The sequence below is a fragment of the Labrus bergylta genome, chromosome 5 (assembly GCF_963930695.1).
Source record: "Labrus bergylta chromosome 5, fLabBer1.1, whole genome shotgun sequence".
NCBI classification, from domain to species: domain Eukaryota; kingdom Metazoa; phylum Chordata; class Actinopteri; order Labriformes; family Labridae; genus Labrus; species Labrus bergylta.
This window is the reverse complement of record NC_089199.1, coordinates 17,362,253-17,374,003: the sequence shown is the minus strand read 5'-3', so window position 1 is coordinate 17,374,003 and position 11,751 is coordinate 17,362,253. Positions and strand designations below refer to the sequence as shown.

At 39.5% G+C, this 11,751-nt stretch overlaps 2 protein-coding genes across 2 annotated transcripts; both read right to left on the bottom strand.

Annotated features, from left to right (window-relative positions):
* Positions 1-519: 519 nt before the first annotated feature.
* Positions 520-7,737, bottom strand: golga7 (golgin A7). Its single transcript, XM_020633771.3, has 6 exons — positions 7,654-7,737; positions 6,761-6,883; positions 6,520-6,672; positions 6,310-6,411; positions 3,712-3,770; positions 520-2,974 (listed from the first exon to the last, which is right to left on the bottom strand). The coding sequence occupies exons 1-5, from the start codon at positions 7,660-7,662 to the stop codon at positions 3,723-3,725; spliced, it is 435 nt and encodes a 144-aa protein (XP_020489427.1). The 5' UTR covers positions 7,663-7,737; the 3' UTR covers positions 520-2,974; positions 3,712-3,722.
* Positions 7,738-8,308: 571 nt separating this feature from the next.
* Positions 8,309-10,833, bottom strand: rplp0 (ribosomal protein, large, P0). The gene is made up of 8 exons (XM_020633908.3): positions 10,719-10,833; positions 10,316-10,423; positions 10,039-10,214; positions 9,704-9,791; positions 9,220-9,366; positions 8,935-9,120; positions 8,695-8,835; positions 8,309-8,512 (listed from the first exon to the last, which is right to left on the bottom strand). Exons 2-8 carry the CDS (start codon positions 10,367-10,369, stop codon positions 8,360-8,362), a joined length of 945 nt encoding a protein of 314 aa, XP_020489564.1. The 5' UTR covers positions 10,370-10,423; positions 10,719-10,833; the 3' UTR covers positions 8,309-8,359.
* Between the last annotated feature and the right edge of the window lie 918 nt (positions 10,834-11,751).

The following is an 11,751-nucleotide window of genomic DNA, read 5'->3' as shown; positions in this document are numbered from 1 at the left end:
AGTTCATACAGAATTGAAAGCAAACTCCTGCATATTGATTGAGCACTGTTTTGAGAAATAAATGAAAAAAACCTTATTCGTACTGGAATTTGCTTGCAATGTTTAAGCATTAAAAAGTGACTTTGGTTTTTATCTTTTTGAGGCCTTAAAGAGTTAACAGTTAATCATTATTTATGTTGCCACTCATATAAGATGAATGTAATTAGTTAAAGTTGTTGATGAGCATAGACAGAGTCATCACATTCATTCACTCACTCGTGTGCACGCAAAGTTCAGGCCAACCCTGAATAAGTCAGAGCCCCAGTTGGGCCACACCAGTCAAAAGCCTGGACATGCCCGCGGACCTCCTTGAAATTCTTGGCAAAGCACAAACTAAACAGAAAAAAACAAATGTCTAAGTTATATGTTTATGAAGTTTTCTTCTTTTAATGTAATTTTTGGGGCCCATGCATGTTACAATATGACATTCTTTCATTGCCTTATGCACTCTGATATTGATGTGAAACATACACATAGAGATTTAAAAGAAAAGGGTTATTTAATCAGAGAAAACAGTATTACACATGTAAGAAAGTACATAATTTGTATCAACTGCACTCTTTCTCAATTCTCAGTGGAGTTCAGAGAGTTTAAGGTTTCTGTGGTGTTTAGTGATGATGGAAAGGGAATGACATTCACGATAAAGACAGTGATTAATATGAGAAATATAACACAGGGCTGTTACATGATTGGTGAGATGTAGTGCACAGCCATGCCATTTATTTGTGATAATATAATAAACATGCTCCATCTTTGAAGTTACCAAAAACTGCAACCAAAAAGTTACCAACCCCCCCCCCCCCCAACAAGTCACATTCATTCACAGGTAAGATAACATTTGCCTCAATGAAGGCTACAACCTCTTAATGTTAATACCTGCACTGCCCAGAACATAATCACTGTTTACAGACTGTGCTAACCCCATCCCAACATATTCCACGTACATTTCTTGGCGACTACAGATTGACTTTATATCATTTGCAAAAAGAGAAAAGTCCAATCACTCATATTAAACATGGTCAGAGAGTACCCTTAAACACACTGGTCCTCACTTATCAAACACATGTACGGCAGAAAAATGGGTGTACGGTCATTTCCACGCAAAGTTCGGCACTTATCAATTTGGACGTGAGCAGAGGGTACGCTCAAATCTCACACCAGGTCTCAGTTCGTGTACGCACTTTTTCAACTCAGTGTGGACTTGCAGTGCAGCAAATCTGTCTGTGTCAGAGAATAATTAGAACATACTATAACAGTGCTTGTTAAGACGGACAGATAGAGGTTCACAGATTTACTGTTAGATAAGATATCTCAAATGTATTTTATATTACGCTCCACCTCAAACGATCTCTGTAGACTACATCGCTTTTTAAATAATGTTGAGCAGCGCGAGCTGTCAGGTGATTTCTTTAGTTGTGTGTTTTATTTGATGAATTTTTGTTTGTTTAATCGATTTACTTTAAAGATTAAAAATTACAGAGGCTGCTTTTGATAAATACATGTTAAACGTTCATGTACAAGGAATACCACTGCAGAAAATACTGAGACAAATTAAAACAGAAAAACTACAAACAGTTACTTCAAAAGGACAGAAAAACTTCTAGAGATACTAAATACAACTTTTAGCTTCTGAAATATGAAATATTTAAGAATTCAGAACATTAACATTAGATCGTAACTAATCGGTATGTCCGGAGATTAAAATAATAAATACGCTGATGTGCCACATGCGTAATTGCGCACAGCAGACGCACATAGGCCAGAGACTACATGTGACATAATAACCAATAAAGAAATCCGGGGGGCTGTAAGACGGAGTCAGGACCTCCTTGTATGTGAGTGTTAAATTCTTATGTTTGGAAAGAAGGCTAATCGGATGAGAAGTGCACATTGTACAGCGTTTGATCAAACACTTTATTCATTTGTTGTAGGACGTTTCAGGTTTTCATTCATCCGTTTAAAGTCTCATTAATGGCGAGCTGCCAGTGCAGCCGACGTTATCCGACACAGATGCAGGTTCGCCTGTACAACTTGTGCCTGATATTGAGGCTGATTGATGAAAGAAGCCACTCGCTCCACGATCTGGGATTATTTGGTGAGGTACGGCCTCCGGTCCGCTCCGGGAGCTGCTTCTTTTAAGACCCGCAACACTAGGATATATTGTAGTGATCGTATGGTCTGACCAGGTTGTTTTAACTAAAAGTAGAACAAAATATATATATTATAGCCTATATTATGTACGTTACATATCACGGATGTTAAATTAAATATTAAAATCTCCGCTGAAGTTTTAAATATTTTAATTAAATATTTTTTATATTTAAAACCATCCCTGTTGAGATTTCATGCAGGCGCATTTCTTCTGAAGCTCTTTAATCCTATATTTTAGACTGCCAAACAACACAATGTTACTCCTCTTTACTTTTCTCTGTTATGGTGTCACTCAGGTCATATCTTGTTTCTCTTCTTTGCCGTATGAAGTATCTCCATGCCGTAAACTCTGGGGGCGAGGACAGCTGAGCTGTGAATATATAGGGGCGTGGTATTTAAATGACGATTGTTTCCAGCCGTCACACCTGATCTTGCATACGCCGTGATCAGCCAGATACGCACGTTTCATAGGTCCATCGTGGACCTTGTCGTACGATGATTTCTACACCCAAATCTGCGCTGGTTTCTACACCAGATTGATAAGTGAGGGCCAATGGCACCATTCACAAAGTCTTGATCAACTGGGACATAATTGATATATCACTGCATTTGTAAAAAGACGTAAAGACACTTTTATAAACTTAAAAGGAAAGGCAGACGGTAGAGTATTTATAAATAACAGAGAAAAGGATCAGATCAACATTATGTACATCCATTCGTGTGGGGCAGATGTCTGGGTATGTGCTGCCACTCAGATGTAGAGTATCTGGTCAGAATCAGAAGCCTATACAGAGAGGAGGAGAGAAAGGAAACTGCTTTACTATGGGTACAGACAACCAGGGCTCCAGTGTCATCATTGCATTTACCCATCAGCTTATCTTTTGCAATGCAATTCAACAATTCTACCACAAACTCTTCACAACGTGTTCCTCATATTTTCCTCACTCTGTTAACATACGAGAGGAGAAAACCCTTTAAATATAATGCACCGCCACCCTCACCTACTATGATTTCAATATGAAGAAGAATCTCATTGAGATGTCTTTTCTGACAACGTCACAGATTGTCATAATGTCACAGCTGATGGCTGATTGTTTTGAGAGGATGGTAGTAAATAAACAAGCCGAATGATTAGTGCTTATCTTACAACAACTGTGTGGAACTTAATGTTGCCTCCTTTGTGGTGAAGTGGTTCTGGATGGTTCCTCTATGTCTTGGTACTGTGTAGAACTATCTAACCAATACTGCTACCAGGACTATGCACTTTGAAACTTTACAGGGAATTTAAAGGAAGGCTTTTATTTTGTGAGCTGAATGCAGCCCAGTCACAGAGGTGACACCCATGTAAATGACTTGCAGAGATAGTCAGGTTTCAGGAAAAACGTTATTGTTGACATACGCATTAAATCCCTCCAAAGAATTCTGGTATTTTTATATTATTTAAAAAAAAGTCAAATTAGAGCTGTACAGACCTCAAGGCGACCTGACTCGTCATTAATAGTACATCAAAGAGAAACATACCTCAAATGTCTTTATCTTCCAGAGCCAATACTTCTGTCTTCAAAGATGGTGATTTCCACCTAAAATACATCAAGTTGAGGAAAATAATGCTTCATTCACATCTTTGACATGTATAAAACCCTTTACTAACTTGAACATTCTTAAAGGTGGAGTCAATAGAATTGTTTAATTCTATTTTAAACAACAGCATATTTTCTCTGCTTTGACACTGAGTCCACGCCTGTCATTTTCGCTGGTTTGAATCGTGTCCAATCTCTTAATCATCTGCTAAACTCATCTGTGCGCTGACAATGGCTAATGGAAACACACCAGATCCCCGCCAAGAAATGTCCCGCAGAAAAAACTACTGACTCTATCTTAAACATTTTTCTACCCCTCTGTTTACTACCACGTCATCACATGGTGAATCTAACTGAACTTTTAACTCTGTTATTGTGAGACACACTTACACACACATGGCCCAAAAGCAATAACAGGACCTATAGATACACAACAATGGACCAATGTCAGAGTGAGGGGGAGCTCAGGAAGTAAACTTGCTTTTCTCCACTTCAACCACTTCAAATTCCATACTTGGTCTGAACCAGAACTTGAACAAGAAACCCTCCGGTCCCAAACCAGAGTTACTACCTTGGCCAGGTCTGCTTTGTAAAAGAGGTTCTTAATCTCAATGGGACAAAAGGAAAGAGAGACTACAGACTGAGCTACCGCTGCGCTAACTACGGCTGATCTAAAATACAGACAATAAAAAACCTCAAAACTGTGAGTAGATTAGTGTCATTGAGCCTCATTCACTAACATATGCGTAGAAATGTCTTTCCTCTAGATCAGTGGTTCTCAAACTTTTTAAACTGCGTACCACTTCTGAAAATATTTGGCTCTCCAAGTACCACCATTATAGTAGATGTTAAAATACACTGTAGGCCTATTTCTACACACATTTCACGCAAGAGGCTAATTCATTCATAAAAAGAATATTATTTATTATTGACTGTTGGCAGCCACACTGTAGGAATACTAAGGGCTAGTGCTAGAACTGGCACTTAAACTAACACAACTCTGACATTTGCCCAAATCAAAAATAAATGCAGCATAATAAAAATGACAACTTTATACCAACAACCTCTTTGAGAATATTTAATCTCCAGTGTTTCCCACACAAACACGATACCTGGGCCCAAGTATATTTCAGACCTGTTCTAATTAAATTTTTCATTTATTCATAAAATTGCTGCGTGCCTGAGAGAGTGAGAGGAAGCGGGGAGAGAGAGAGCGTGTGAGAGAGTGCAGGCGCGCGCTCTGCAGGCTCTGTGCAAACAGAGCCTCTGTATTATAAGTCTCTGCGTTCAACAAAGCAAAACTGCCTTTTTTTTAAAATCCCTCTCGACTCCTGCGGAGTGTTAAGACGGCAAAAGAGAGCAGAATCACATCAGCTTCAGAGCAAGAGAGAGAGAGATAGAGGGAGGGGGAGCACAAGTTCCACTGTCAGTACATCAAAAACTGAAGCTTCTCCTGGCTCCGTTATAAAAATGTAGCCTAAATGTACAGCTGCTTGCTGCGGATTGTGTACTGAACTCCAAACAATAACAGAATATCTGTTAATGTAGGCCTACAGCTGCTTGCTGTTGATTCAGTACTGAACCATAACGGCATATCGAGTGGAACTTTTCAAAACGTGAGGTGTACTCCTGTTGTTGTTTATGTCTGTGTGTGAGCATAAATTGAGCAGATTAAAGTTGTTTGTTGCAAAAACTAGATTAATTTAGAGGGGAAAACACATTTGATATAAATACAACCCAATAGAAACAAGACAGATAATATAAGTATGACAAAAACAAAAAAAAATGTCGTTTTATGCTGAACAGGTTTTGTTTTTATATTGTGGAGATTTCTTTGCGTACCACCACAGGGTGCCCGCGTACCACCGTACCACTGCTCTAACGCATAAAATAATTGCATACACAAAATCATAGTTGGCTTCATGACATGTGTGTACCAGCCAATTTCTTTCTCAACACATTGTGTATGTTAGTGAATCAGAATCATTCTAAATTGACAGTTGCGTGCCCACATACTTCATGACAATATTGTGAGAGTGGTCAAGGATAAAATGAAAACTGTTACATTTCAATATGTAAATAGTCATATTCTTGATTGCAAATTATTTAATTAAAGGTTAAAGATTTTAGATTAAAGAAATATAAGGATGGAAAGGCATATGTTTTATACTTATTTAATACATTTAGTTAATTAATTAGTTATATATATATAGATTGAATGTATTTTTAATACGTCACGCATTTAAGAGTTATGTTAGCAGTTTCGGAGAAAGCTGGTCAATCATTTGAGCGTACGCATGGTCTGAGGAAGTTCTATTTTTGTTTGCAGAATAAGAATACATTCAAGTAAAAATATATTTATGAAGCTCAGATTTATGTGGTGAATGTTCATACTAACGGTTTAAGAAAACAGATTTGTGCGTGCACACTGTTTGTGAATGAGGCCCATTGTGAGTCAATGCAGTCATGTCGAAAATCCCTTAACAGACTGACTACACTCTATTTAGTAAGTACATGAATGTAGGCAGGTGAAGGATACGACTCTCAGGCCTCTCTCTATGGGGTCGGTCAACAGCAAACCTCTGGGAGCATAGATCTTCTCATTCTGGTCCTTAATGTACCTGCCGATCTTCTTCAACACCTAGACAGATGAAGAGTAAAGCACAATCATGACATGTGAAGATCTGTCTAACTCACCAGAGACAACATATATAAAATGATGATAAACTCCACACTGAATCAGTTTTACCTTTTCGTAGTGTGTCTCCATACAAAGGAAGATTGTGTAGGCAGTTAGACAAGCAAGACAGCCCTCTAAATACGACTTCCCCCCTAGTTTCTCAGCCTCTGCATACAGATTGTTCAGAGTCTGGATGGTTTCCTCAAACTGCTGCTTATCAAGCTGAAACCACAGAAAAGACATTGTGAAAAACATTTTTAACATACAGTCAACAATCCAAATAGGTAATCCAGGTAAACACTGTAAATACCCTTGACTCCAGTTCAGAGGGGAACTTTGTCTGAAACTTAGAGAGGGTTCCTGAGCTGTAGTCTCTCTGGACATACACTTTGGAGGAGACAGTAGGCTGCTGGAGATCCTGTAAGCTGTGGGTCTGAAAATTAAACAAAAAGTAACACAATTAGGGGAATAACTTCAGAATTAGAATCAGATCAGAATCGGGTTCAGTGCTAAGTAGGTTTACACATACAGTAAAATATATTTGTCTTGTTGTTTTGATGCAAGAACAATAAACACAGAAGTAGAATAAAAAGTTAAAAACTAGGAATGTCAAGGAACTTAAATAGAAAATAGGATAAAACATAGAACCTGCAAAACAAAAACTAAATGTGTTTTTAATAAAGATGCAATGATGGATTGGTATCGTTTAGCAGAAATGTGCAAATGTGCAAGATTATGATGAGTGGGAATATACTGGGAGTCTCCTGGCAGCAGCGTGACATGTCTTAATATCTAAAAATAAAAATAAATAGCGTTACAGATGTTGTGTCGATATCTGTTCCCCGGATGTTGGTGTTAGGTGTTTCCTGTAGCGGCGCCCTCCGCCAGCGACCACATTTGATTTCCCTCTATCTCAACTAATTTGATTTACCGTCTATGTAATGTTGATACATAGCTGGTATGTTATTGCCCCGGTTGTTTTTACAATATGAGATATTAGATCTATAATATTAGATCAGCCAGCTGCATCGACGATAGCGTTAGCCTACGTTTGCTAATCTCTCGGCGACACTATAAGGTATGGATATGTTGATACGTTTTTATACTATCCAAATATCAACAGACCACAGTTAACATGTAATAAATAATCAGCTGTCCAATTACGTGGGAACCTTAAAAACAATAAACCTCACTAAATCTTACCTCAGCCATGGTGGACTTTTGTCCTGGAGCTTCAACGCATCAACACACCCAACTACACTCTAAAACATCCGGTCCATTATTTTCAAAATAAAAGCATATTTAACCAGGCTTTGATAAAATACCACCTCATATCACTTAAATTTGTGATTGTGTCATTCAATCGACATGTGGACCTGCGTATTATGCAAGTACGAGTATAGTATAAAATAATCATTTTTAGACAGATGCTCACTGGCTTTGAACTGCGCGATAAAGACAAAGATTCGCTACTGAAACATTAACATCAAGAGTTTCCTTGCATACATTTAATCTCTGAAGTCTTTAGATATAGACCAGCCGTCAAAGGTTTTATTAAAATTATGGATGCCTTATACATGGAAGCACTTCGGTATTTTGTTTCAGGCGTTCATGGTATAGCATCCGCCATTTATCGCTTTTATTGTGAAAGCAGACACACCCATACCGGACAGTGTTCCATCTTTCCCAACGGACGTGAGAATTTCCGGAACACATTCACTCAGCTTTATATTGAACCATCTTCGTTTATGACAAATCGTATTCTTTAACATCATGAGTGATAAGTATTGCACTGATCATAAGAGTAAACACTGCAGTCAGTCATTTCATATCAGAAGATGAACACAAGACAAATGAACTCATTGAGATGTCTTTTATTGAATCATGGTATTATTTCACTGCAAGTGTATTAGTCGAACAGACCGAAGCCCATGTCATCATCAGATTCCTCAGACTCTTCCTTAACCTCCTCCTTGGCAGCAGCAGGTGCAGCAGTCTCAGCTGCTGCTGCAGGGGCTGCAACAGCAGCAAAGGCAGATGGGTCAGCCAGGAAGGCCTTGACCTGCAAGTACAAGACAAAAGTTCAGCCATTAATCAAATGATTGCTGGTTTTGTAAAAGAATAATCTCAAATATGAGGTTAAGGCAGAGATATGCATCCATGTACAATTAGGACATAACAGGGTTGTCTGAAAGCAAAACATGCGGACAGGTAAGACAATGTGGTTTTGTTTGATGTGCATACCTTGTCTGCCAGGGGGAAGGAATAGTCTGTCTCAACTGCGACAGCCAGGACTCTCTTGTAGCCGTTGATGATGGTGTGGGGCACAGATGCCAAAGTTGGGTAGCCAATCTCCAGGCACACACTAGCAATGTTCCTCACACCCTAAATTAAACAAAAGTTTCAAAGTAATGAGCAAACTATACTCAAGAATCACAAACATGGTATGCAACGAATTATGTTTCAAGACTTCGTTCATCTTACCTCCAGGAATCTGGCATGCAGGGACTCCTCTGTGATGTCAAGCACCTCAGGGCTGTATACACTGCCGTTGTCGTACACCTGCTGGATGTTCAGTCCATAGGAGAAGGGTGAGATGTTCAGCATGTTGAGCAGCGTGGCTTCGCTGGCACCAACCTTGTCGTTAGTCTTTATCAGGTTGACGTCACTCTGTGGACAGATGCGCTCATTAATTTCCAATGCAAACAAACATTCATTGTTTAAATTAGAGAACCCTTTTCTGTAAACTATTGTACAGTTCAGACTCACCAATATTTCAATGGTTCCCCTAGAGATCTTGGTGGTGATACCCAAAGCCTGGAAGAAGGAAGTCTTCTCAGGACCAAGACCAGTGTTCTGGGCAGGCACAGTCACGTCACAAGGGGCGATGGCTCCAGCACGGGCAGCTGCAGGTACCTGGGATTTTAAATACAGGCAAGTTTAATATGGCTCATTTGATCCAAAATAAACAATTTGTTGCAAGCTGAAATTCAGCTTTTATTCAGTGTCTGAAACCATACGTCCCTGGCAGTCAAGTGATGCTGACAGACAGGGATAGCGAGGAAACAGGTTGCTTTTTGCAGGGGGAACGACAAAGCAGTACCACACAGGCTGCATTGTAACTTATCCTGCACATCAAAGGTGAAGAAATCTGACGTCTATAGAGTCGCTTACATCTGCACGCTTGTGAATCAATTACATGTGTAGAGTAGATGCATGTTTCATGCTACTGTAAGAGGAAAAATGATGTTACCTTGTTGGCCAACAGCAAGTCCCTGACCTCTGCCAGATCTTCCTTGGTGAAGACAAAACCCACATTTCCTTTGATGTGGGGCAGGAGCCTGTGAAATCACGGCATCAGCTGTTAAGACACGTAAAAAGGTCAACAATGGTACAAACGTTTGTTCATCATTATATGTGTCTGAAACCTTGCGTCCCTGGTTGTCCAAGGATGTAGACAGACAGGGATAGCTGGAAACAAGTTATTGTTTGCAGGGGGAACGACAAAGCAGTACCAAACCAGCTGCATTGTAACTTATCCTGCACAAATTGAATCGGATGGCTCTGAATCACGAACATTAAACTCACTTCTCCAAAGCAGGATTGTTCTCCAGATGACCACGGATGGCTTTGCGCATCATGGTGTTTTTACCCATCAGCACCACAGCCTTGTCCCGCAGAGACAGACGGATGGTCTGCATCTGCTTGGAGCCCACATTGTCTGCCCCCACAATGAAGCATTTTGGATAGTCATCCAGGAGTTGCTACAAGAGAAAAAAAATAAAATACAGTGAATATCATACAATGAAGTATTATATGTTGATTATTTTAATGGCATCATACATTACACGTAAGTCTTACTCACGATGATTTTCAGGAAATAGTTGGACTTCCACGTGGCCCTGTCTTCCCTGGGCATCTTTGCAGTGCTTCCAAGGATCGCTTAACAGCTGGTTTAAAGACAAGGTAGTACCTGCGAGAAAAATCATTCACATGGTGAAAAACAAATTTCAGACAAAACTCTTCCCCACGGTAGCGTGGGCTCGACATGTGGCCGACAGCTAGCGTTAGCATGCTAACAGCAACCTAGCGGTATGTTGGTAGGCCGCGCTACGTTCAGATACATCGATATGTTTAACAGGTAATAACACATAGGTATAGAAACAGCGGTTGTTTAAAGACGTTTACAGCTTAATCTTAAATGTGGCATAAAGTCACTGGATTGCAATAACAGCATTCTCTAAAAGAGAGAGGCGAAAGACTCTTACCTTGAACTAAAGGGTCCCGTGAAAGAAAGAGACAGACGACGGACGCCGGGGAATATATATACTAAATATCTGACCAATCACAATAGAGTCAGTGTCGTCAGCTGCATTGCTATTGGATGGTCGATGTGTCAATCACAAATGTTACCGCGCCTTCGCTACGGAGGACTTCCCTCTTTTTAACTCACATCTCCCAAATTAAGTTTTGTAATCAGTCACTGAAATCAGTCTCTGAAATCAATCCTCAGCGGGAAGCACATTGATATATATATACATATATATATAGACATAGACATGAACGTTTAAATCGGTAAAGAACCCAACTTTTCCTTTAATTCATTTAGATGGAATAATTTCACCCAGAAAGGGGCGGGGCCGGCATCGTTTGGGCAAAGTACCCGGATGGGTTGCTCTCATGAATGGAGGGTAGCAATACTCCATGGCTGCGTAAGCCTGCCGGGAATGTAAAAGAACTATCCTCTTTACCTTAACCCCGGGGAAAACGTCATGAGGTTAAGGAAAGATGTTAGGAGAATTCATTAAGGACTTAGGGAAAGGCGATCGCGTTGCTCTGACAATCCGACCACATTTTCCACTAGGCTACGTCATTAAATGCGACGGGCCGGCGGAGGTTAATGACGTGAGTCTGCTGTGTTTAAACTACAATGTTCAGAAAATTGACTACAAAAAGCGCATCTAAAAAACTTTCCCCTGTGCCTTCTAGCTGGTGAAATAATCCTAATTTTCAAAAAATTGGGATTAAAGTAAAATAAATATAGACTACCAGGCTACAAGTAACAAAAGTGAAACCATCAGCTTCCTGTCCACTCAGAAATCAACATCAACATAAATATGATTGGATGAAATTAATTGTTACATTTATGCAAGATATAACCTACACATAATGTTTTAAGCATACAAATGTACAACTGCACAAAGCATTCTTAAGTGAATGCAATATGTTGAATAAAACTTCATCTGGATAAAAATGTCTCTTATCTTTTATTCCTTACATGATCTGTGTCACTTTACGATC